The sequence below is a fragment of the Maylandia zebra genome, linkage group LG10, assembly GCF_041146795.1.
Source record: "Maylandia zebra isolate NMK-2024a linkage group LG10, Mzebra_GT3a, whole genome shotgun sequence".
In the NCBI taxonomy this organism is placed as follows: domain Eukaryota; kingdom Metazoa; phylum Chordata; class Actinopteri; order Cichliformes; family Cichlidae; genus Maylandia; species Maylandia zebra.
The window spans coordinates 16,758,296-16,785,078 of NC_135176.1; the positions used below are offsets into that span (position 1 = coordinate 16,758,296).

The 26,783-nt window shown below is 39.5% G+C and overlaps 1 protein-coding gene across 4 annotated transcripts in view; it reads right to left on the minus strand.

The window, feature by feature from the left end:
- Window positions 1-26,783, minus strand: part of fat3b (FAT atypical cadherin 3b) — a 74,225-nt gene that overhangs the window by 39,120 nt on the left and 8,322 nt on the right. For all 4 annotated transcript variants that reach the window (XM_076889195.1, XM_076889193.1, XM_076889194.1 and 1 more), the window contains exons 5-23: window positions 23,604-23,722; window positions 21,258-21,456; window positions 12,889-12,950; window positions 11,566-11,880; window positions 9,992-10,202; window positions 9,252-9,323; window positions 7,513-7,649; window positions 6,701-6,976; window positions 6,229-6,439; window positions 5,880-6,094; window positions 5,479-5,637; window positions 4,803-4,924; window positions 4,519-4,701; window positions 4,309-4,423; window positions 3,904-4,185; window positions 3,218-3,568; window positions 2,735-2,908; window positions 2,102-2,632; window positions 183-547 (exon numbers count right to left, since the gene is read on the minus strand). In XM_076889195.1, the coding sequence (XP_076745310.1) occupies window positions 183-547; window positions 2,102-2,632; window positions 2,735-2,908; window positions 3,218-3,568; window positions 3,904-4,185; window positions 4,309-4,423; window positions 4,519-4,701; window positions 4,803-4,924; window positions 5,479-5,637; window positions 5,880-6,094; window positions 6,229-6,439; window positions 6,701-6,976; window positions 7,513-7,649; window positions 9,252-9,323; window positions 9,992-10,202; window positions 11,566-11,880; window positions 12,889-12,950; window positions 21,258-21,456; window positions 23,604-23,722 (4,099 nt within the window). The remainder of the gene's footprint in view (window positions 1-182; window positions 548-2,101; window positions 2,633-2,734; window positions 2,909-3,217; window positions 3,569-3,903; window positions 4,186-4,308; window positions 4,424-4,518; window positions 4,702-4,802; window positions 4,925-5,478; window positions 5,638-5,879; window positions 6,095-6,228; window positions 6,440-6,700; window positions 6,977-7,512; window positions 7,650-9,251; window positions 9,324-9,991; window positions 10,203-11,565; window positions 11,881-12,888; window positions 12,951-21,257; window positions 21,457-23,603; window positions 23,723-26,783) is intronic.

Consider the following 26,783-nt stretch of genomic DNA (forward strand, 5'->3'; position numbering starts at 1 on the left):
GCCTCGTGTGAAACTGAACCAGGATTACTGGGATTTTAGCAAACCAAAACACTGCACTGTGCTTTTCAAGAGGTGACAATCTGAAAAATTCTTAAAGAGGATTTGCATCTAGGTTCAAAGGTAAATCAAGTCTACAGAGAAAACACAGAATCGGTAAGTTCTCAAAGCGTCTTTTTCCTTACCTCAGCCTACTGGCATCACAGATGTCAGCATCTGATGCCTGAACACAAGTCACAAAGTGTCCTCTGGGAGCCAGCTCGCTGACAAAGGCCTCGTACAGCATTTGGCTGAAATTAGGTGGGTTGTCATTGGTGTCAGTTACAGTCACAGAGACAGTAACATCGCTGCTAAGGGCAGGGTCTCCGCTGTCCGTCGCCCTGACAATGAAGTTGTGGCGCTGGATGAGCTCATAGTCGAGCAGACGTGCCGTGTATATCAGCCCGCTGTTACTGTCGATGCTGAAGTAGTCGGTGCTGTTGTAGATGTCAGATAGGATCTGGTAACTCACCACGCCGTTCTTTTCTGTGTCCTGGTCTTGGGCAAACACCTACACGGAGAGTTACATTCAATTGTGTCCTGCCTCATGCATTATTCAAGATAAGGGCTGATTTGCTTACCCCACACATACTCTGTGGGTACAACACCACCACTGCAGCCAATTGAAAAAGTAAATAACGTTCCAGATTTTACTGAGAATAGGATAGAAAGACATGTAAAACCTTGTCAAAGCATTTGTTTAACATTCAGCGTGAACATTTGCTGAGATACAACTACATTTACAGAAATAAAGTAATAAAATATAAAAATATTAAAAGTTGTGATATAATGTTAAAGAAGGAGGTGGAACAATCATATGGAAGCCAAACAGAAAATCTGATTAGTCGGTCATAGCGCTCCAAGTGTTTTTACTTCTGTCGGAGTCTGTGCAGCTCTTTTAAACAAATATAAAAGGTTTTGAAATTTGGTCCCCTGTTTTTTATATCTGTGACTTGAGTAATGTAATGCCACAATTGGGTCAAAGTTGGAAGTGAGTTTGTGCAGTTAACTTTTAAAACATATGCCTGATTTTCAAATATATGAAGGCCAGCTGTACCTATAATAAATAGATATCGAGAAACTGATATTTTGATATTGAGAAACTACAAAAAACACAGCACATAACCACTAGAGGTCACTGAAATAAGCAAAAATATATTTTGGCATTTTGGTTTCTTAGACTTAAACAAACAATTATTTTGTCTTGTAAAACAATGAGAGGCCGCACTGTTTCACCAGGCTGCGCCAGTCAGATCTCCTACTTGTTCATCAACGACCTGGGGAAAACTCAGTTCACCAAGCTTATGTTAATTTAATTTGCGTTAATTTAACTGATGTGGTTGCCGTACTGATGCCGTACATTTATAGACCAAACATTTCTCCCCAATTTTCACTAAAGTTGAAAAAGCTGACCTTCATACCAAGGAGGACCACCAAGATTTTTAATTTATCAACGTTATCTTTATATTTTGCCCATTATAGCCATTCAGAGCTAATAAACAGAAACTTAGGTCATCTCTTAGCGACTGTTTCATGTACTGATACCAAACCATTTGGCATCCCTTCTTGGATGTCCAGAAATCTGTTATTTGACTGCTGAGGCAGAGATGTGCTTTTGATCAGGTTAAATACGACCCACATGGTAAACAATACTGCAGTACCACAGAGCAAGAGCAAAGCATATTTTAAGGCTCAGTGATTATAAGCCTCTGTTCTTAAATCTGTTTCTTTTACACTTTAATGCTAGTAAAAAGGGACACGGGCCTACAGTATTTTGCTGACTGACTTAAAAAGATGTGAGAAAAATCCAAATTCAATCATATGATGTTCTCATCTTGTAAACAGAAATATGTTCCCGAATGAAAAAAGAGCACTATTGTATTAAAGGTCAAGCACTTCCACTGGGAAATTTCTAGGCAAATATCACACCATCTTCCCATGAATAAATGAGCCATCTGCAATGCTGCTGAAGTGACTCTTAAGTGTAAACACTCATTCAGTTAGAGTACACACTGGACTAACTCAGCAAACACAGGCATGCGCACACGCACACACACACACACACCTGTAAGACGGGCGTTCCAATCATGGAGTTCTCAGAGAGCACAGCTGAGTATGAAGTGTTCAGGAACAGCGGTGGGTTATCGTTCACGTCCAGCATGACAATGTCCACATCAACCTCCGACTTAGCTCCGGTCAGTGTATCGGTAGCCTTCACCGTTAAACGGTAATACTGTGTGGTCTCATAGTCTAACGGGTAAATCACACGGATGATTCCTGTGTCGAAGCCAATGTCAAACTGGAGGGATGGGTCTCCATCTGTGATGGTGAAGATGACGCTCTGGCCCTCGGGACTACTGGCATTGATACACAAGACGGAGGTGGAGACATCCAAATCCTCTTTGACGGTGACACCATAAAAAGGCTTGTCAAATACTGGCATAGCTTTATTTGCTACACTAACAGGCAGCTCCACCTCACTGGACAGAGGAGGGAAGCCACCGTCAGTCGCCACGAGGATCAGTTTGTACTCTGCGTTAGATAAATCTGCCTCGAAGGCTCTCTTTAAGGTCAGCTCTCCTGTCACAGGGTGCACCTGCATGGGATTTATAGACATTAATCAGTCCAACTCATGAATTTGCACAATTATAACATTTTACAGCCTCCCATATAAAATGAGGGAAGATGTTTTACTTACTTGAAAGTTTCTGTGCTGCTCCTTAAGGCTGTACGTCACTTGTCCATTCCGACCGTAGTCTTTGTCAGTAGCTGAGACCCTGAAAACACTTGATCCTGGCTGTGCTTCTACCTGCACTACAGCGTAGTAGGGAAGGTTCACAAACTGTGGAGAGTTGTCGTTTACATCCTCCACCTAGAAGATTTGATTTTAAGAAAAACATAATGGGGTCATTTTAAAGCTCAGGAGGGTTAATGTTGTTCAGCAACACAAAATCTGCACCGCAATCTCTTGACCACTGCACCACTGTCCTACCAAATTAGTCTATAACAAAAACACATTCAAGCAACAATGTAAAACGTATTTAAAGCATTCTAAACCAAAAGAATTGAAAACACATGACTGCCCCAATACGCCCAAGTCTGCATTACTGTAAGTGTGAAGGATGGACAGAAAAAGCAACAACTAGAAGCATGCTTGCAGGCAGATGATTTCCATACCTACCTGTACTTGCACGATCACCCTAGCCACCCTCAATATTTCATCTTCCCTGCTGACCTCCACCACCAATTCATAACTGTCCTTCTCCTCTCTGTCAAAAGGCACACCGGTAGTGAACACTGCTCCACAAGTGGGCCAAATGCTGAAGCGCCCAACGGGGTTCAGCAGAGTGTACTTGAGTGGCTCGTTGAGGCGGTGACCAACTGTGCTCACCACAGTCGCTAAGGTGATATTGGGTATGTTCTCTGGGATGGAGGCAAAGTAAACTGGGAAGGTGAAGAGAATTCCGCTGTCTATAGCTTCTCGGACAAGCACCGTGACCAGTGTCATGCTGGAAAAACGTCCATCCCAAACCTTAAAGAAAGAAGATAAATGAGTCAGAATTAGCTATGGCAGAGAATGTAATGCTGGAGGTTTTTTTCTTAGCTCAATTTGACTGCCCTTATTTTCTTAATAAAAACAGTAAAATAATTCTGGATGTAATCCTGGGTCAGAAAATCCTGAGTCATGCAGATGATGTATCCCGTAACAAGTCACCACATAATTTTGGGCTCTATGTGCACAACTCTGCACTGACCCAGGAATCTGACCTTCTGGAGGAAATCATTATTATGTTTGCCCAGCTTAGTCCAGATAGCAGAATGATGAAAAGACTTTCAAATGGTATGTCATGTCCACTAAAGACCTACCTTCACATTGAAGCGATAACGGTCTTTATTGAGGCTCTGATTGATGACGGTCACAAGTCCAGTGTATGGCTCAACAGAAAAGAACTCCACATTGCTATCCACCAAAGAGTAAAGCAGCTGTGGTGTGATAGACTTGTCAGGGTTAAGTGTGGGGTCAGAGGTCATATCGGGGTCAAGAGCCTTAACCTTAAGAACCTCTACACCCATGTAGGTAGGCAACAAGAGGATTGTCTCGTAAGTGTCCTGGGAAAACTTAGGGGGCGAGTCATTGATGTTGATCACCTAAGACGTGGTACACAGGGAGTGAAAATAATGTTGAGAAATGACTACGATAACGCAGAACTCAAAGTGAGTCAAGAGTTGTTTATGAGACAATGAAAGCTGATTCATATGTTATTTGCTTACCTTTATAAGTACCTCTGCTGGGCTGTCAGCATCCCGTGGAGGCTGGCCACTATCTCTAACATGAACCCGAAAGACGAACTCACAGAAGGTTTCATAGTCCAGACTGGCAATCGTTCTAAAAATCATTTAAACAAACCCATTATATATCAACTTATAAGGAAATTAATCAGATCAATAGTGATTCAACTTCTGCACAGCATTATCACCTACCGGATCGATCCAGTCCCAGAGTCCACGCTGAAGAACATCCGAGCAGTCTCACCTATGATCTCGAACACTAACAGGGCATTGTGGTTGCGATCCTTATCAGTTGCCTGGATGACCAAAGGGTTACCGTCCTCTGCCAGGACCACACTGTTGATTGGAGCAGCCTCGCTGACTACGCCGACATACCTGTTAGGAGAAAAAGGTAACGCTGATGTCAGTCAAATATTTCTTAGGTCGGTCGAGAAAATCACTTTTTAACACTCAACAACTGATACAACAACTAATACCTGATTTGTTGGAATACAGGTGGGCTGTCGTTCACATCTACTACTTGTATGATGACGGAGGTGCTGGCTTCCACTCCAGCCATGCTCAGGGCACGCACCACCAGAAAGTAAGATGTTGTTTGCTGGCAAAGCAAAGAAATCCAGTGAAATTGTTTAAAAAACTAATTCAATTTAGATCCGATGTAAAGCCAGCTTTTTTTTTGCATAAAGAAGAACGTGACAGTGGCTTTAAAAATAATGCTATAAATCTTTGGAAATAGAAATTAAATCACATAAATATTTCATGTTACCATCCTTTCCCTTTCCAACAATACCTTGTCCTCAGGGTATATTCAAACAAGTGACTGAAATGACAGCTTGTTAGAAGCATCTTGGAGAACCTCTGCATATTTATGCACTCTCAGTTACTTTTTTCTCATCTAATCACAGTGAGTGATTAGATGTAATGCTGATTACGGCTCTGAGGGCCACACCATCTGTTCCAGGACTGCTTGTTTGCTGTTGCTTTTTTTGGCTGAATATAATTCTTTATGACTGACTATATATTTGGGTCAAAGGCACACCTACAAAATGCACTTGGGACAGAACGGAAGCCCCTCGTACCCACTGTTTGACTGCTAAGCATCTATACATCTACATCTAATATATAACCAAAAAAGAAAAAACATTAACAAACCTCAAAGTCCAGCGGTTTGCGTGTAGTGATTACACCGGTATGGTGGTTAATAAAGAAGCAGCGCTCCTCGTTGCCTCTGGTGATGTCATAAATGAGTGCTGAGCGGCTGAGGGCGCTAACAGTGATCACGTAAGTTCCAGTTTTGCTGTTCTCCATAATCTATAAAGCCAAAGAGCAGAAATATACAGGTAGATTTTCAGAACTTGAGTGAGTTGTATAGACCATTTCCTGAAAAATACCGTTCTTACCTCCTGTATATCTGTCTAGACATTTAACCTCTATACACACATACTGCCTCCAAGCTGTCTTTATTCCTCCTATCTCTCCCACCCTCTCCAGCCTTCTCCCTTCAGACAGTAATTTATCTCTAACTTTATTTTTTATTTATTTTATTTTTTTACCTCAGCCTGATACTCCTTCTGAGAGAATTTCGGTTTGGAGAAGTCTGAGAGGATCAAGGAAATGCGAACTGAAGCGGTGGCCATTAATGGGGGAAATCCACTGTCTGTGACGCGCACACTGAGGGTGTAAAAGCCTAAAGAAGTGAGGTCCAGTTCCTTGGCAATGAAGATAAGGCCTGTGGTATTATCAATGCCAAACACACCACCGGTGTTACCTGAAAGTAGCAGAAAGGTTACAGACACTATTAAAGGAGGATACAAAAAGAAATCACAGGTCACTACACTGTTTAAAACACAAGCACAGATACAAATCAAAAGGAGAATAATCTTCTTGCACATTGGACCGTACCTGCTTCTATAGTATAGGTGAGCTGCCCATTAATCCCATTGTCTTTGTCTAGGGCCGTCACCTGCACTACAGACGTGCCGACAGAAAAAGTCTCGTAGGCCGTAGCATCGTATACGGTGCTGGTGAAGTAGGGAATGTTATCATTGGAATCTTCCACTGCCACCAGGATACGAGCTAGGTCACGGTTAAATGGAAACTCCTGATCCTTGACCTAAAGCAGCAAACGAGAGATGAATATGGATAGAGCTGTACGAGGTGATAAAAGAACAAAATCAGCAAAAATTAAGTGAGGCAGACACAGTTGCCAAAACGGACATAATTTATTGGATAGCACAGTGGCGCATAGAGACTCACAGTAACATCCAAGCTCACACACACACACACACACACACACACACACACACACACACACACACACACACACACACACACACACACACGAACAGATTGTCATCCATGCTTCCTTTCCCACCATAATAGTGAGGATGTGCTGTGTCCGGGCTTCATAGTCGAGCCTGTCTGCAGTATAGACAACTCCTGTGCCAGGATTGACCCTAAACAGCCTCATACTGGCCGGGTCTACGCTGCCATAGATGGAGAAGCTCAAACGGGCACGCTCATCAATGTCCGATGCTCTGACCCGCAGCAGCTCCATGTCAACTGGTATGTCCTCAGATACGCTGACATCATAAGCTGGTAGAGAAAAAACTGGAGGGTTGTCGTTGCTGTCCTGTATTCGAATGAACACCTGAATGATGAAGAGATAGGAAAGGGGAAATCTGCATAGTCAGCGTAGTGGCAAACAGTGATAGGAGACTTGGAGTCGAATTAGCTTCGGTAACTGACAATCCTCAATCCAATTGTAGAGTAAATGCAAGGCTCAGACACAACTGAACACTATTTGCATTAAGACAAGGCCCTATTAATGGCAGACTGGTAAGCCAGAGCGAGCGTTCTCCAAGAGGCATGACGTTCTTTTTGTATCTTGACCTTTATTTGTCCAGAGTAATCCCATTAATTCTCTGATATCAAGGATTTCCCTTACAAGATATACCCAGTAGGGGAGCCCCGACAGCAGGAGCACAGGGAATGTCAAAGCAGGGCAACAAAAGCACATTTCATAGTCAGTATGAGATAATTTCAGAAAAACCGAGCGCAAGCAGAGGAAGCGAAGCTGAGCGTAAACAGTTCCCCGTGAAAAGAAGGAACAATAATTTAATTTGATGTGGGTCTGGGGCGTATGAGAGGCAGCGCCAGTGCATAACAAATCAAAACTCTGTGTACCTGTGCTGTGGCAAAGTTGGTCCCATCTGTCACCTGTACCGTCATGTTGTACACAGACTGCACCTCCGCATCAAGGGGCTTGGCCACGACTAGAGTCCCCACCCCCAGTTGGAGGTCAAACTGCATGTCAAAGCTCCCTGGAATAAATGAACACACACACACCCATCCCCCGTACACACACTTAGTGTCAGCCTTTTAGTATTCGCACTGCATATAAGACTCAGGTGCTCTAAGTTATTACTGTGTAATTGTTTTGGCCAGGTGCCTTCGTCTGGAGCTGGAGGGACTGTGAAATAAAATGAACTGAAATGCAATGTGATGTAGCACCAAACCCACTTGGCAGCCTGAGAGCTGTTAACAGCCACGCAAACATCTGTCTTATCACTCCAAAACACAACCCATCTCAGAGATCAAAAACCTGCAGCAGGGTCTTTTCCACGGGCGGCGAGTGTACAGTTTAAAGGCTTAATGTTTGATTAAAGTGAGGGAGGGGAGTGATATGTGTTAGGTATTCGGTACCATCCTTCCTCTCATTCCAGCTTCTCTCCCGAGATATCTGGGAGCCTGAGCACCCCTCAGCATATGAATACTGATTGGGCATTTTTCACACAACCACTGATGCGTGTTGAGTGGGAGCAAAATACAGGATCTCACATTGTTTATTTATTTTTTGTTCTACTTTTCATGGCAGAGCAGTGGGTCAATTCAACACTACGAGGGATCAGTCTCACAGCATTGAGAAAAAAGAAAATTACAGCATGTAATCACTAGTTTCTTTTCCTGTCAGGGTGGAATGATGCCTCAGAGTTCTGTTATTAATCCAGAAAGAGCACGCCCGATAAGAAAGCCGTATAAGAATCAAACTCTTCTGTCTATCTATATCACAAAATCACATTCAGTGCCATAAAAATGATTAAGAACAAATATTTCTCTAGTGTGATTCAAAAGAAATGCAGTACAAAAAAGCAATTATATGCAAAACTCTCAAACTGTACATGGCCCCTAACAAATGTAAGCAAAGTATCCCATATTTTCAGATCTGGCTTTGGTCTCCACCAGAGGAATACAATCTGCCTCTTTAGTTGCTAAACGCTCCAGTGCAGTTTCAGCTCCACAGTTGTTTGCAGTGGCTGACCAATGATGCACAAAGCAGTGAGAGTGATCCGAAATACTAATGCTGCCGGGCTTGACAGTAAAGCACTGGGCTAGAGCTCTGTGAAGTTTTGTAAATCTAAGGAGCATCTGAAAATGTGGGTGCTAAATCTCTGAAGGGTCATTTATACTGTAAGAGCAATTCCTCTCACATTTCTTAGTACTTGTTTTAGTCACTGTAAGGTTTATCCATAACTGCTAAAAAACAGTGAGGTGCATTTGAATTCAGCCTTAAGTGGAAACATTAAAATAGCCTGTTGTTTTATAAAAAATACTGTATGGAGGCCTTATGGAAGGGGGAGCAGTATCATTACAGGCTGCTTCTATCAGAAATGCAGCAACTTTCCAAAGTAGCTACAATGTAGCTGAACTAATAGCACAAACCTGTCTTGTGTGGGCAGAGATAATGATACTGCATAGTATTAGTGGAGCTGTGTGAGATTACTATTCCAAACTCAGATCGATCACTTCTGCCTTTGGCTAAACAAGGTCATGGAACTGCGTGCTACATTTCCTTGATTTCCTTAATTTCTTCAAACCTGCAGCATTTGGGGGAAAAGGTGTGGCAAAATTAGCTTTGACCCGACCTGTGTCAAGCGAGCAGTTTCTTCCACATGCATTCTGAGGAATGTAGAACATTTCTCTGGCAGGGCGCCCGCCTTAAAGGTGAGAGAGAGGAAAGAAAAAAGAGAATATAAATATTCATGAAGTCTGAATATCCCTGTGATCAAAGGTTTGGATGATTTATATACAGCACTGCAAAGTTGACCTCTTGACGTTTTTACATATATATGTGTCACTAAGTGATACAAATTGACTTTTCATTAGAATACTTAAGCTAAGGGTGGGTGATAAGAGCTTACTTCTGGAAGTTTGAAATAAAATATCCCCAATGCTTTTATTTTTTAAAACTATCTGAAATATGAATAACCGTTTCTGTACGATTACTCATCTAACATTAACACTAAGAATGAACTGGGAAAAACATTTGCACATTGCATTTTCTCTGTCTATTAAAAAAAGAACAATTAAATATTAAACATATTTTCTTGATTTAACAGCTCTACATTTTTATTTAATGTTAACTATCAAATAAAAGTTAATATTCCTTAGTTGTTCTATTAAAAACCAGGGAGGAGATCTGTTTTTTTTTTACCAGAGTCAAGACAATAATGATGAAAACTAGAACAATTTATTACTAACTCACTATCAAGAAACACTTTGTAACTTTTCATTAGTGTAACCAGGACACTTTTATGAGAAAATTCAGAGTATGTACTGTCCTTTGGCTCTCTGTTAGTTCAGTATCTTATATTAATTTTCTTACCAATGATAGTGAACCAGACAGGTGTGCTGGACTGGCTGATAGCCACGACTCCCACTGGCTGGGCAACAGTAGCTGTCTCCGAAATGGAGAAATTGTAGTACCGCTGGGTGAACAGTAGGGGCACTGGTGAGGGGGCAGGTTTACGAATCCACTCTACATGAAGTTTAACAGTAGACCATAATGGCGGATCGCCACCGTCCTCTGCTTTTATCTAAGAGAAGGAACAATATAGATAAATTAGTTTGGTAGCCCTGAGAGATCAAATGGGCTGCAACTTATGAAACCACCAGCAAATAGAAAAATGACAATTTCAGTTGCCTCAGGGTGCTGAATGAAAAACAACAGAAATATAAAAAACAAACAAACAAATAACAAATCATGAAACAAAACAAGCTGTGAGAGTGACAGAAACCAAAACATGCGAAGGATTGCACTGAGACACACTCAAACGAAGCAGAGGGTTCATCGGTAATGTAAAGAAGAAAAAGCTGCATATCAATATGTGCATTAAAATCACATGATTCATATAATATTGTAGATACACGTTTGGTATTAGCCGTTTACTCTTTGCAGTAGTTCCACCACATTATTGTTTCCCTCTAGAAACACTTTTATTTCGTTTCATGATGTTTGCTTAATTTTCTTTCCATTTCTGTTGTGTTTTGTCTGATTTTACAGTGTTTTTCTATTTTCTGTTTTTTGAGTTGCAATGCATTTAACCTTTCAGGGCCACCATACCAACACAAGCAAATGGAGGACTTACCACTACTTGCTATTAGTATGCATGTATTCAGGCCAACCAAAAACTTTGAGTACATTAGAATTCTTTCCTCTCCACTTCATAGACCACGAAACCTACAATCATAATCTATACTGATCACCACTGCACTGACTGACTGCCCCTAGAGTGGATTAACTACATCTATAGCCTAGCAATAACATCCCATCCATACAAAAACTTTGATCCCAACAAATGCAGATTAATGAGATGAGCCTCACTACCTGGCTTTCAATAGCTTGGTCTGCCTTTTTCGCACCCAACACAAATACAATACTAGTTTGGCCAGTGTATAAATATGGATGCAAAAAATGCAATTTGTGTTTGTTTGTAATATTAGTCTGACCACAAGTACCCTTTCATGCTAGATCAACTAAGATCTATCATGCCACCTAGTATCCATCGACACCACTCCACCCCACAACCCCTCCACTCTGCTGCTGAATTTATTGGCAATAGAATAATGTGTGTGCTCCAGTACCTGGGCTTTTGAAACATGGCAAAGTTACTGCGTTTGCTTCTGCCAACTTTCCCTGAAAGCAGAGCCTTAGGAGCTAACAAGCGCACACTGGCTGTGATTAGTTTGTAAGAAACGGAATTGAAAACGCAGCACTCAAGACATGGAAAAAAAGCAGCACTGTGCCTTAAAGTCTTATCTCAAGGAAGGCCGTTTCAGCAATTTAGACTGTTGTTACTGAGTGCTGGCTTTTGTCTGCCATATCTCCCCACAGATTTCAAATACAGGCTTTCCTTTTAAAAACGAGGATAGCTTTTATATTTGATATGAGAGACTCACAGTGAGGATGTCATAGCTGCCTGCTGTCACCATCTTCTTTGACGACACCATAGCAGTCCTGGGGTCGATACTGAACTTTTCGTCCTCATTACCGCTAATGATGCTGTAGGTGATGTTGCTATTGGCGCCATAATCACGGTCGTAAGCGAAGACACGGTACACGGGTTCCCCGCGTTTGTTCCTGTCTCGCTCGGGCAAGCTGATGCGGTAGGTGACCTCTGGGAAGGTGGGCGGGTTGTCGTTCTCATCCTGGACGTGAACTATGACCCACACAGTAGATTGGCGTGTGGTCACCGGGCCATCTATTACTGTAATCTGGGAAAAACGTGAACACAAGCACACAAATGCATGGGATTTTACTAGGGAGCACATACATTTTATTGATATCGTAAATCTTGCTCATGCTGTGTGACGGCAGGGCCACGTGGAGCTGAGCTCACGGGAAATCTCTTTGTATTATTGATCCCCTGGAGGCGGTGGCAGAGGGCTGATCACGGATCAATTGGATCAGATAGGGGTGAACACCATTGCTGCCAGCCTGACTCTTCACTAGGCTATTAATACAGACAGCATAAGCAGTCAGGCTGAGCAGTGGGTGGCATGCATGGGTGATATTCAGAACAATGTTTTAACAAAGACTTCTTTACTTGTTTCTTTCCAAGTTGGCCACAATAGTATATTTTCTTGGCAGTTTTCTCTCTACTGTTTCTTTCACTTTGTAGTGTGCTGCCATACATTTATTAAGTATGGGAGCTAAACAAGGCAGCATGAGTCTGGACAACTCAATTGGCAATTCGGGCATACAATAGAACACATAACAAAAGCGCACAGGTGCAATCGTGTGGGTCAACTGCAGGTTATTTCATTCCATTTTGTAGAAAGGCAAAGTGCTCGTGAATTCAATGGCATTTAATAAGTTGTAAGCGAAGTGTGGGGGAATAGAAGTTTGTTCATGTCCACAAAGTCAAGAATCTGTGATTATCAGGTTCATCTGTATGCAGAGCTGCAGGAGCAACAGAAATGGTAATCACCCAGCTATCTGTATGCCTAGTGTCTGCACTTATCAAATGCTGGGCAGACCAACTCCTCTCCTCCCTGTTCCCGTCCTGAGTGGAGAAGATAACCAATGATGAATGATTACATTTAGAAAATCCCAAACCTGGGGCCCAAAACTACAGCCATTCATCACAGTTTATGGAGCCTTGAGGGTCTGCCAGGGTTGTCCTCCACCCTGTCTTTGTTAATAGTAGGTTATGGCAAGTGGCAGGCCTGGATAAATAATATCAATATGAACCTATGAATACGGTTCAGGCTTTACTGTACCTCTAAAAAGTGTTCAGCTTGTTGTTCTCTGTCCAGTTTCCTCGCTGTTGTTGTGATCAGACCTAAAAATCATTTTAAGAAAAAGAAAAAGAAAAGCAAAGTTGTATATAACAAATAAAAACTGCTTTTATTGCTTGCACTATACATTTACTGTACATGACAATATGCACTGGCTTTATAGAAAAAAATATATATATCTGTCATTAGAGTCACTTTATTTATGCATGCGTAAGCCCGCATGCATGTAAGCATCACCAAAAAAACTACATACTACAACCCCAACTGAGCCATTCACATTCAGCACAAACGGTACTGGATAACTGAGGGTCATTTAGTTGGCTTTCAAGCCACCAGGACATAATAGCTTTGATCGATCAGCTTCATTCAGATGATGGTTGGATGGTGTGACAAACTGTATCAGGCTTCACTGGAAATCAGACACAATGACAACTTCATATTCTCTTGATGCTATTTTTTTTCCTATTATTTGATTTAACTATTAACGTTCTTTCATTATACAACTAAAAAGCCCCCCCCCCCCCCCCCCCACACACACACACACACACATATATATGCACATACAGCCATGTTTTCACTTAGTTCATAGTAGCTGAGGATTTTTCATAGTATGCTATATTGATTAGCTTTCAATTCCTTGAAACCTTTCCCACTGCTTATTCAAAACGCTGCCTGCCTAAATGATTTACAATGAGGCCACATGCTTTTTGTCCCTAATAGGAAGGTAAGCCACAGCAAAGTAACTGAATTTTCTTAATAACTGCCAGATTCAGTCAGTAAAAACTTTGGAAATAAAACAAAAAGCTCCTCAGACATTACTCGTACAAACAAGGAAACTAAGGAAGAAACATAAGCATTGATCTATAAGCAGATTCGGGACATTAAGATACCGTAAGTCAACATTTGTCTTAGCCTGGAGCTATTTTACCCCAAGATGCACAAACAAATGCAAAAGGGAAAAAGTCACTGATGATTCTTGTTTCAGTAAAAAAAATAATAATTCTCTTTGTTGTACTGCAGTATCCTTTTTTTCACTCACAGCAGGTGCTTATAATTAAAGAGTAACAGCATGTCTGTGCAACTAATGACATCCATATACACACAGCGCACACACACAATAACTAAAAAGTATATATTACAGAAATCCCTCTGCGTGCACTTTTATGTGAAGTTATTAGAGCAAGTGTGCTTGACTGGTGACTGGTGGTGCTTGAGTGTTTTTGTTTCGGTGTAATGAAGCGTTGCAGAGGGGTAGGATTAGTCTGGGTGCCTAAAATGCTGTGCAGTAAACGCTCAATGGGTAGACTAAAATCCTGGTGTGCGCACACATACACACCACACACTCTCACACACACACACATTCACAAGCTTGCACATATCACAGTGTCACCTTGAGCTTGTTATGCAGGCTAACTTCAATTAAGCAAATTAGGAGTAAATCTAAAGCAGCGGTCATGAGCTCTGGGAGACAGACTGGAAGGAGGAGGAGGGGCTTGTTCAGCAGAACACGGCGCGAATAACAACTCTGATAAAAATCAATGATCTACAGCTTGCAGCACATCTGCAGTCATACTACACTCAGTTTTAATTGGACAAAGAAGCAATAATTTGAAAATTCACCACCCATACTTTCACATGCACACACAAAAAGTGATGGTCCAGTGGTCTGTCTTAAATCATTATACAAACTTCAGTTCACCGCTTTCTTCTTACCCGCATAACACCTCATTTATTTTCTAATTCGAGCTACACTAAAAAAACTAATTTTTAATTTCAAGTTTGAAGTATTCATACTGGAACATCTTCCTTTTTTTAAATCCCTTTAAGATGTAGAAATCAAAATCAAACGATTCATTAGAAAGATTGTCATTTTCCCAAAGACAGTTTGATCCAATGACAAATTATGACTTTTTGTTTTTACATATTACACAAAACTGACAGGTTTTGCTTTATGTTATAAAATAAAAATCAACAAGGTTAACGTGATGGATACAACAGCAATACATTATTTAAGTGGCATTGGTTCCCTCTATTGTTTGATATTGGAACATAATGTGGAAAACGTGCTTTTTACACGTCCCTTTTTATTTAAAATTTTCTATCATTTGTTTAAATTTTGTTGCCAACCTTCTTGTCACGTGTCTGCTAATCAGGAAGAATTCAATGGGGAGAATTCATAAGTAGCATATTTACAGTGGGGGAAATAATCATTTGGTCCTCTGATAATTTTTTAAGTTGGTTCACTCACAAAGAAATGAACAACTTTTATGGTTCGTTTCATTTTAATAGAGAAAGACAAAAAACTAAAAATACTGAAGAAAAACTTTCAAATTCTAAAGTGATTTGAATGTCATTAAGTGAAATATGTATTTGTGAACTGGATACGGTGGACTGGCATGTCTATTACACATTTGTCGGTGATACTGCGTTGCTCAAGAGGGATTTTGGCTCATTCCTCTTTACAGACACTTTCTACAGACAATCCTATAGCTGACACTTGGCAACTCCAAGATTTCAGTTCCCTCCACAGATTTTCTATAGAATTGAGGTCTGGAGAGTTGCTAGGCAAGACCTTAATGTACTTCCCCTTTAGCTACTCCTTTGTTACTTTGGTGGCCTGTTTTGAGTCAGTGTCATGTTGGAAGACCCATCCACAACCCATGTTCATCAGTGTTCTGGCTCAGGGAAGGTTCTCATCCGTGATTTTATGCTACGTGGCCCTGTCAATTGGCCCCTCAATGCAGAGAAGTTGTTCCATACCAGAAAAACAGTCCCAATGCATAATGTTTCCACCTCCATAAATGACTGAGGGGGTCTGTGTTTTTTGGGTCAGACTCAGCATTTCACATGATGTCAAAAAGGTTGATTCTGGTTTCTTCTGACCACAGCACTTTCTACCAAGCCTTCTCTGAATCATTTAAATGTCCACTGACAAACTGAGTTGGGCCTGTATCTGCCTTCATGAGCAGTGGAACCTTGTGGGCAATCCAAAATTACATACTGTGTTATGAGGGGTGTATTTCCCACTTAAAGAACATTAATAAGATTTAGGCTGATCCACAAACTTCCTCATGATCGTCCTCACACCATAGGGCAAGACATACATATGGTCATTTTCAGGCTATATATATACATATATATACACACACACACACACACACACACACACACACATACATATATATATATATATATATATATATATATATATATATATATATATATATATATATATATATATATATGTGTGTGTGTGTGTGTGTGTGTGTGTGTGTGTGTGTACCCAAGTGTCTGGCATAACAAAACCAATTCAATCGAACAGAAGGTTGTTTAAAAAAAAGGTCACACAGCCACCATGGCACTCTGCAAACATGCGTGTTTTTACAAGAAGCACTCCATCTAACACCCTGTGTCAACACTTATCTATTCTGTTTTCCTCCCCAAAGGAGGTAGGCTTCACTCACTCAGCCAGAGACAAACTGACAGCACTGTAAGCTGTCACAGCACATTTACACACTTTGCACTCATTCAAAGTTTGGCTTCAATACATTTTGGGAATTGTTGTGCTACCTCAAACCCATCAAAATGACACTTCCAGAGTAAACCTGAAAAATATATTACTTTGAAGCACCCCAAACCTAGTTTTGAAAAACAATCTAAAACTTCAAGAAGTTTTTCAGCAGTTCAGGTTCATAGTTTTTGCTGCCACTTGCATCCTGAAAGCAAATCAATCAGCTAGATTTTGTTTATCCAATGAAATCACTCTGGTACATGGAAAGTTTCTGACTGTGCAAACAGTGAGGATTGATTTAAACTGAATGCATCTCCCCATTCATGCATGTCTTATTACCAAACTAACACGGTGGCACTGTCACTCACAAAACAATAGAAATTATGGTAATGATGCATTCAAATTCAAACCTTGTGACTGTTTTCCTAAAGCTGCAGAGTCAAGTTTATCCACAAAAGAAAACATATTTTTTGTGTTATTTAATGGGCTTTGGCAAGCTGGTGGAACCCAGTGTGTCTTTTGTAGTTCATTTATCACACTGGAAACAATACTGTCATCAATGAGTTTCTATGTATAAAATTAATGAGTAACAGATAACAGAATACTGTGGGTCTTTAGACAGAGACAGAAAACTGGGCTCAGATGGCTAGAAACTCTCCCCTGTGACATGCACACTGGCACAAAAGAAATACAGCTTACACACACACACACAGAAACGCACAATCATACACACAAAGGCAAATTATTTTTATACAGCTGTATGTTGCGGTTGTGGCGTCATCTCTATTGACTCACTGCAACAGACCCAACAAAGCTGTAACCAATTAATCCATTGATTAAATGACCACACAGAGTCTCTTTTCTCTCTGACACATACACACATTATTTGTAGATACAGCTCTTGCATGTGTATTGTAATCTGCTAAAAAGTAAATTAACTGAGTATAATTTTGAACCTGCACTGACAGCATTAACATCAGTGGTACTTTAAAACATTCACAATGACTCACTCTGACTCACTGTTACAGGTACACAACATTTTGCAGTCAAACAGTTAAGCTTCCCGAGTGAGGGAACTGACGCAGAAGTATCTCAGTTGAATTCTTGAAATATTAAGGGACGGTGCCTCAGTGCTTCCTTTATTACCTCCTTTAGTGTAGTATACACGTGGCTATCCTTTATGAAAGGAAAGAAGATAATTACATCACATACCCGTCCGACTGTTCGTGAAAAAGATCAATGAAACTGACAAAGTGATGCAGATCATTTAAATGTTATTTATAGATGCATTTTCCATTTCCATTAACTGTTTTGAATTTTCATCAGCAGCTGAACTATGAACATTGCACTGTGTAGCATGTAATGCTGCTTCTTATGCTTTTTGCATGAAAAACACAGATTTCTATGAGCTTTTGTGACCTATAATAATTGATCAAGGTGTGTCTAAGGTTTCGGGGTGGGGTTAAGCTAAATGATGGAATTCTACTTTGGTTCTAAAAATCCTAAACAGAGAGTCATGCATAATTACACACACACGCAATTAAAAAACTAAAATTATATATATATATATATATATATATATATATATATATATATATATATATAATATTGCACTGCTTGTTTTCTTTTGTATGCAAATGAGGTTAGCAAAGAGGTTAAGTAAGATGCATATTTTGTAATCGATCTTCTGAACATTGTATTCAATATGGCATGTCTTATGTGTCTAGTGTACGTGACATTTTCCACCAACATCAAAGGAAAATTGATTATGAAAAGGAGGGAAATTCTTTTGACTATTCGACCATACCTATGTTTGAGAATGCCTGTGTTGGATACAGTTTACATAGTAATGAGTTTTTGAGGATCAGCGTCTCGCTAATAGGATCAATATTAGTCCCCTCACCCTGTTTCAGCCCCCTCCATTTCCCTACATAATGTCAATATTATAGCCATAATGCATAGAGGAATATTCAGAGGATTAGAGGACGCCACATGGAAATTCCCCTAACATTTACAAACAAGGTGAACATGCAGCAGCATATTATTAGTGAAATCTTTCTATTATAATCTTGATCACTGAGATCCTGCTGCATTACCTATAGGCTCCTGGTTTCAGAACACTTTACTGACATTTCTTTGAATCTGAAAAGTTGTCCTTGTAACAGCTGAAATTTTCCTTTTGTTGTTTATTAGAACACTCACTACTTAATCTAGGGCAGAGATGGCAAAGACTTCACATTTTTTCCTACTAGATTTGAATAAAACATTTTACCTCTTCAATAATTCTTTAATATAAGCGTCAAGCAATGCTTGTACTGAGAATGCATGGGGACAAACTTGACAGCCAAAACTGAAATACATCAAACTTACCATTTATGTATTTATTTTTCTTTGATTATATTTGTATTCTTCAGAGACATTTGAGTGATTCTTCTAATTTTCAAATGTGTCCATTATATTAGTATAAATTGATCATTCATTTAAAAATAGATTGTCTGAATATTTACTATAGAGCATTTTTATACAGAAGCTCTGTGAAAAGTAAAGGGAGAGTTTGACAAGGATCTGCGAGCTGATATTCAGTTGTCAGGCTTCTTTTAAGAAATTCTTAAAAATGCATATGAAATTCAAATGTGTAAATGTTTAAATACGATTTTTTGCATATACAGACACACGTGTGTAAAAAGAAGTGCACAAAAAAGTTAAAAGGTTGCAATACAAATCTGAAAAAATGCAGAAAACTAAAGTTCCCGCATATTGCAACTTAGTCTATTTACAGATCTTCTACCAGATATGTGAAGAAATATATACAGCCTTCTGTGGCCTCAGGGGAGCTGTGATAAATTTGATAAATCGCCTGATAAATTTAAGGCAGTGACAGTTGGGACTCCAGACTAAGCCTGAAAATGACCAAATCTTTGATTACTAGACCACTGTGGCCCACTTCTCATTTTACTTGAGTCTCCAGGGGTTTGCCAGTTGCTGGTTCCAAAAGTCATGCATCCATTTTTCATAAAAACCTCAAGTCAAGGTTTGCTACAAATAACAGGTTTTGTCTTTATTCGTATTACTACTTTAAGCACAAAGAAATGTTTAATCACCAGAATGGTCACTTTTAGTCACAACTGCAGCGCTGTCTTGTTTAAACTCTAAAATATCTTGTCCTTTTCTTTGAAAGGACAAAATTAAACATTGACCTAACAAATATTTCATGTGCATTTTAGGAGCTATATGAAAATGTTAATTACATTCTTTGTTGATCAAATCATGCATTAAATGAACTTTGCATTGTGTATACCATTGTGCACACTCACAAAGTCTGATTAGTTTATAGAGTTTGGCTAATAGCATTGATAGCTGCAGTAGCCTTGCTTTTTTTTTCAATGCTAGCACCCAAATCCAGATGCAGAATATGGTACACCTAGCTTTTGTAATGTAATTATACTCCAGTTTATCCTGACAAAGCCTAACATACGGCAACTTTTTTTTCTTGTTGTATTAAAGTATTGCAGAACAGCACATTTAAAACAACTGTCATCTGTTTACAACTTTCTTGCACAAAGTAAGATAGAGAGATGGAGGCTCAACCATCAGCCCTGCTGACTGCCATTGTAGAATTAAAATTGTACACTTAATTAACTAGTATTTCTGGCACTGACTGGCAAGGATAGCAACATTTAAACCTTGAGTCAACCAGTTGCACACATCCCTAGTCAAAATTTTTTTGTTCTATGCTTATTTTTCCTGCTAGCCAAAACTAATAACCTATCTCACATCATAAAGAACTGTAGATTAATCTTGCTAACTAAGCTTGCTATTCATGGGTATCATTAGCTGATTCTCAACCTTTCCTTCACAAACCCCCCCCCCACAAAAAACGATGGCCACAATACTTCTTGGGTCCAAGACAGTAGCCAACAATCTAATGTTTGACAGCATGGTGGGGGTACGTCTGTCTTCTAGAAACAGCGTATGACTCAAGGCTATATAAGCGCCATTACCAAAACAAGATTGTTTTTTCTTGTTTCTATTTTGATTCTCTCTCAAAGCATCCATCACAACTCTGACATTATTTATAGGAGTTCAATGCCAAATTAGTGGCGCACCTTAAAAATGCACTCATCCCAATCCAATTAAACTGCATAAAAATGAAATATCTACTGACTGATACATAAATCAGCATGTTTTAACACGCAATTAGAATTTATCCCCGCACACAAACAGATATATTATAATATAACAGTATATTGGCATAGAAGTAAAATTATTCAATTAATCGCAGACAATATGCTTTCACAAAATATTTTATACACATTCACTGACTTTAATTTCTCATGCATTTCTAAGCAAATTTAATAAACAACAACAGGCTATCTGGGCATAATTTCATAAGCCCAGTATGTTTAAAACCCTCCACTGATCCAATATCTAATAGAGAGCTTATGGTGAACCTCTGTCAGGGTTGGTATTATCTCAATAAATCCTATTTCCAAATTGAAAGTAATACTCCTCAAACATTTAGCCAGCATCAGTTTTTTTTTTAACTCTACACCTTTTCAGCTTAACATTTAAATACATATCATCAAAAACAATCAAATATAACTGCTGTGAATAGAACATGTGAATAGCTCAGAGGAGTATCAGGTAGAAGCTGCATGCTGTTACGCGAGATACAGTTCATTTCTTTGTTCTCTGTCATACAGCTCGTATCTGTGTAATATCTGTTGTTCTGTTTAATCCCAGCTTGTTAATGAAATGCCTGAAGCGCATTTATGAGGGGCCATTCTTTCTTTCATCATTCCTTTCCACTCCACTAGTACCACATCACACACTACCTCACCTGTTTTTGGATTAATAGAGAAGAAATTCTGCGGGTTGCCGGCAGTAATACGATAACTCAGACGACTGGGTATAGCAGTGAGATCGGGGTCTTGCGCCTGAATACGAATGACTGACACATCCTTTGGAGAGTTTTCCATGATAGTCGGGTGGTAGATAGGATCTGAGGTGAGGGGAGCATTATCATTGACATCTTCTACCTGAGCAGAGACAAAGAAGAAAAGAAGACATGAAACAACAAAGCAAAAAGAGGAGAAAAAGAGGAGAAAAAGGCAATAAATATTCATCATTTGAGTTGGATCTTTGAATGGCAACAAATACATGGATAGTAGCCCTCTGAATTTGCACGCACTATAATATTGTTCTGTTGTGATTTTAGTATCTTTGTTAATCAGTCTGGGTCTGGGTTGATATGTTATCAATCACAAAATGGAAATATATTTGCCAGAAAATGTCAAAGATGTCACACTCCAAATTAATTTCCCTTCTAACAGCATAGATCTAGAATATTTATGGCAAGCAGTGGGTTGATTGAGCATTTGCTGGAAGGCACAGAGAGCCAAGACAGTTCAGCCGGTGAACAGAAGCACCTGTGCCTGATTAATCTCCCCATTTTTCCATGTGATGAATAGGCCGGGAGTAAAGCACCCACTCACATAACCACACGTGGATATCCTGAAGCCAGAAAAGGCTGCTTGTCTTTTTTTCCCTTTTATACACAGCTGAACTCTTCCCCAAAGGGGGAGCAGTGATGTAGCAACTATGTGTGTATTTGAGTGTTTAGACGGTGGAAAAACTTAAGGGCAAATAAATTAGAAAAAACTTGAAGCAGAGAATTCCCATACAGTGTATCTCTTGCTTACAGACTGAGTGCTGAGTACAGAAATCAAGAGAGTAACACACTCGTTTGGCATCATACTGTTTGGATGTAATGCTTTACAAGAATTTTATAGTATAAACATCAAAATTACCCTGGAGGGTAACGTTGACTGGCTGTAAACTTTTATCAGTGACTGCCATTGAAAAATAAGCTACTTTTACAGTTAAAAAAGCTGAAAAGTTTATAACCTGACATAATTTTAATGTAGTTAACGAGAAGTTACGCATAAAAAGTGCATAACTGTACCCTGCATAACTAAATATGATTTTTCCATGTACAATAAATACACAGATAAACTTGAAATGACCTAAAACTGGTATACTTTCAATTAAAATGCGATTGGATATGCTGGAAGTGAAATTAAGGGAGTAACACACTGGCAAACCATATTTTGAATATAAAACAATCTTACCCAGTAGACTTCTTGTCTACAGAAGCTCAGTAATGGCTAAGACTGCTGTACCAGTCATCTAATGGCACTTGGCATACAAAGATCACTTGAACTTTGTTTTTTTGTTTTATATCTACACTCACTGGCCCTTTGTACATCTATTCAGCTGCTCATTAATGAAAATATCCAATCAGCCATGGCATAAACATGGCAGCAATTCAATGCATTAAGGCATGTAGACAAGGTCAAAATGATATGCTGACAGGAAGGAAACAGTAACTCAAATAACCACTCCATACAGCAAAGAAGGATACAAGAACATCTCTGAATGCACAACAGGTTGAACGCCGAAGCAGATTCTTTTCTAAATGTACTTGTATATTGTTCACATGTTGAAATAAATTACCAATCAATCAATCAATCAATCAATCAATCAGATGGACTACAGCAGCAGAAGACCACACTGGGGCCCTTCCAGCCATGTAAGAAACAGAAACTGAGGCTACAGCCCGTATGGCCTCACCAGGGTCAGAATTTGGCTTAAAAAACATGAAAGCATACGCCCCTGCTTTGTGTCAACAGCTTAGACTGCTGGTGTCACGGTTTGGAGATATTTCCTTTGTAGATCTTGGGCCACAAACAGAGCATAGTTTAATCACCACATAGTTTAACCACCACTGCCTTTCTGAGTATTGATGATGACTGATGATGATCCCTTTATGATCACAGTGATCACATCTTCTGCCATGTCACAAAGCTCAAATCATCTCATACTGGTTTCTTGGACATGACATGAGTTTACTGTACTCAAATGCCCTGCACAGTCACCAGCTCTCAGTCCAATAGAGCATTGTTGATTCTGTCTCCAAGAAATAAGGCAGTTCTGACGACAAAAAGACATCCAAACTGCTACCAGCAGCATGTACCAGGTGTATTTAGTAATAGCGCACTTTGAGGACATCCATTTAAGGCTTAAAATTACAAGGGAAAATTATCTGCTTGTTATGTTCAATGCTATAAAAGTCTGTGGGTAAATGTATTTAACATAATGATTCAATAGGCAGTGGATTCTATACCTGGATGAAGACTTCAACAGAAGCTGACAGAGGTGGAACCCCCCTGTCCATGGCACAGACAGTCAGCCAGTAGGAGTCTTTGGTCTCACAGTCCAGGATACCAGAAGTGTAAATCACCCCTGTTGAAGCAGAGAGAAAGATTAATGCAGTTTTTACCTGGCTTTGAATACTTATCTATTAAGTGTGTGTGTGTGTGTGTGTGTGTGTGTGTGTGTGTGTGTGTGTGTGTGTGTGTGTGTGTGTGTGTGTGCGAGAGAGAGAGAGAGAGAGAGTGCCAGAAAAAGAGAGAGAGAGAAACTGGCTGTTATCTGTAAAATACATTACAATCCTTAAAAGATCTCTTAGGAATGTCTTTGAATACTAAGTTTCCAGAGGCAAGCACACAAATTTAGACTAAAACTTTGTGTCCTGGCTTCAGTGACATTCACAGGCATTAGTGGTGCCACTGTAGTCACCTTCAATGTTTCAGCTTCTCTACGGCTAATCACAACTGACCAAACTGCTCCCACTGCTATTTGCTTAGTGCTAAATGCACCCTGAGCTGCCCTACACCAATAAAGACACACACATATATATGCACACACAAAGACACCCAGACATTCACATATATTGACTGGCGTGTGCTTAGTGGCCTTAAGGAAAATGAGTAGCTGACAGTTTTGGTGACCTCTTCGGGGACAAAGAGAATATTTACAATGGTTGACACATGGACACAACTTAAAAAAAAAAGAAAATCCGTCATCCAGGACTTTTCACAAAACCATTTAAAAAAAGACACATGCACACACGGTCTACGGTTTTATGGTTCATTTGTTTCTTTTCTATCCGCTCCCAAGAGTATGACATTGTAGAAACACAACGGCATGTGTTACATTAGTGTGACATTGTATACATTGCAGAAATCCAAAAAAAAGAACACTAACACTCGCAGTATCATTTCTATCAGTAAAAAATAAAGACAAGTCAGACAGAAACACGCAGGCTGAAAAAACGTTTCAGCTCAGGAACACAAACTCTCACCAGATCTGCAAGCTCCTGTTAAATAAAGGCTCCTTTGAGACATAGAGAGCCTGCACAGCATGAGCATGCACAGCATTTGTGCTTAGGTTTACATACATTTAAACCCAACAAGCTGTCACACAAGCTGAACTTGGGCAGGTGAGCAAGCTCAAATTTAATTTGTTTTTTTAATGTTTTTATTTCATGGTTATGATCTTCTTCATTATATAAGAATGGCTGCACAGGAGTATTGGCAGTTGGATGATCTAGCCTATTGTGATGCTAAATTCCTAATCATTAAAAAATTCTATAGCCACAACCATTTACAGTACATTGCAAAAATCCAGATTTTTTTCCTATTTCTAAAGGACATAACATTCAGATACTGTTGATGCCTTGTAGATGTTTCTTTTGTCCTCCACTTGTCCATTTTTTAAGGAAACACTGAACACCATACTGAAATATGCCAAGTTTTCAGCTAAAAGCTATTTAGTAATTACATTGTTGGTGCAGAAAACACTATTTCATGGCTGTGAAAATGTGTAATCGATGGCATTTTTATGTAGATTAAACTAAAGAAATTGGAACAAATGATGTATTTTTGCATCATTATTTAAAAAGTTCCTAAAGATACAATTTAAACTTGGTTCTTTAGTAAGTTGTCTAATGTTTAAACCCAACACTAGTTCATCGCTTGAGCTGGGTGCCTTTTTAAGGCTTATTAAGTCGTAGCCCAGTGTTAAGTAGTTTAACAGACAAGAATAAACATTGCTCTGAAAATGGTCACAGGGACTGGGCTGAAAGTGAGTGAAAAAGCAGCCAACGTCCAAAGAAAAAATTTGAAAGACCTTCGGAAAGTCTGCATAACTGTTGATTAAGACAACTTTAAAAACTATAGGTCTGGCTCCTTGGAAGCAAAATATAAAGGCATGAGGGGTGGCCAAAGACTTTGCACAGTACCGTAGGTACCATAAAAGAAAAGCTGCTGCTTTATAGATAACTAAAGAAGTGCTAGGAAAAGGTGATCTACTGTGCTCATTTCCAGCTCCATGTTTTAATCTCAGACTTTACTAAAGTAGCAGTACATTAACTCACATTTCCTTATTTATCTTATGCTGTGCCTTGATGCAGCCCTTCAATTTATCTACGGTACTTTCTGAGACAAAGTGTTTTGGCTTCCCAGCTTCCTGCTGCCCCTTAGAAAATATGGTCTGAAACACAAGTAGTGGTTCTCTCAGATGGCTATACTTACGATAATTTCTTTTCTTTTCTTGCACAGACCAAAGAGCAGAAACACCTCTTTAAACCCTTTTAAGTGCATCAGATCATCCGTACATAATCTGAATATAAGCTCATTATTTATATATATGTACATACACATGTGTGTATATATATATATATATATATATATATATATATATATATATATATATATATATATAGCAGAAATTTTGGCTTTTGGGGCAAAAATGAGGCTAAACTGGGTATCATTTCACTTAACCAAATGAAAAAATGAACGCCTCTAGTCAAAACTCTAAGAGGAACTCTAGGAATTCCAACCCCTGGAGTATCATGCTCAATGCTACAACAAAGTACTCAAAGAAACCCGAGAACAAGTTTGACATCAGTTCTTCTTTCTCAATATGCTGAAAAAGACAGCGATTTATCTTTTCAGACATATTTAATAATTGTTTGTGGTGTTGGAGGAAAGAAAGCTTGTCATACGGCAGATCTGTTGCATAACTTTGCCTTCAATTCATCCACAAGATCTGCATCCCCAGGTACACACAAATAAATCAGACTATGCCAGAAAGTGGCAGTATGTCTGATTATGACTAAGCCGCTGCCCAGGACACACACAATGCATAGTAAAAGTGTTTGCTAAGATACACCCTTACCCTGTCGTCCTTGACCATGTCCTTTTCAAACCTCATCTCTGTCAGACAGCTTGACAGAGAGACAAGGAAAACAGAGCTGGCTGTTTCCAAAGCTCTTTGAACTTTAAGACCGACAGGCACTATTCAGTGAATTCAATATAAATCTGACTCGACAGCATCCATTCTCACCATAAATAACACACTTCAAATAGTGAACAAAAAAAATTGAAGGGTCACAGCACATTTTCTAATCTGGAACTTCAGCGTTTGGTTGGGTTTACATCCATCTGCCACATCTATTCAC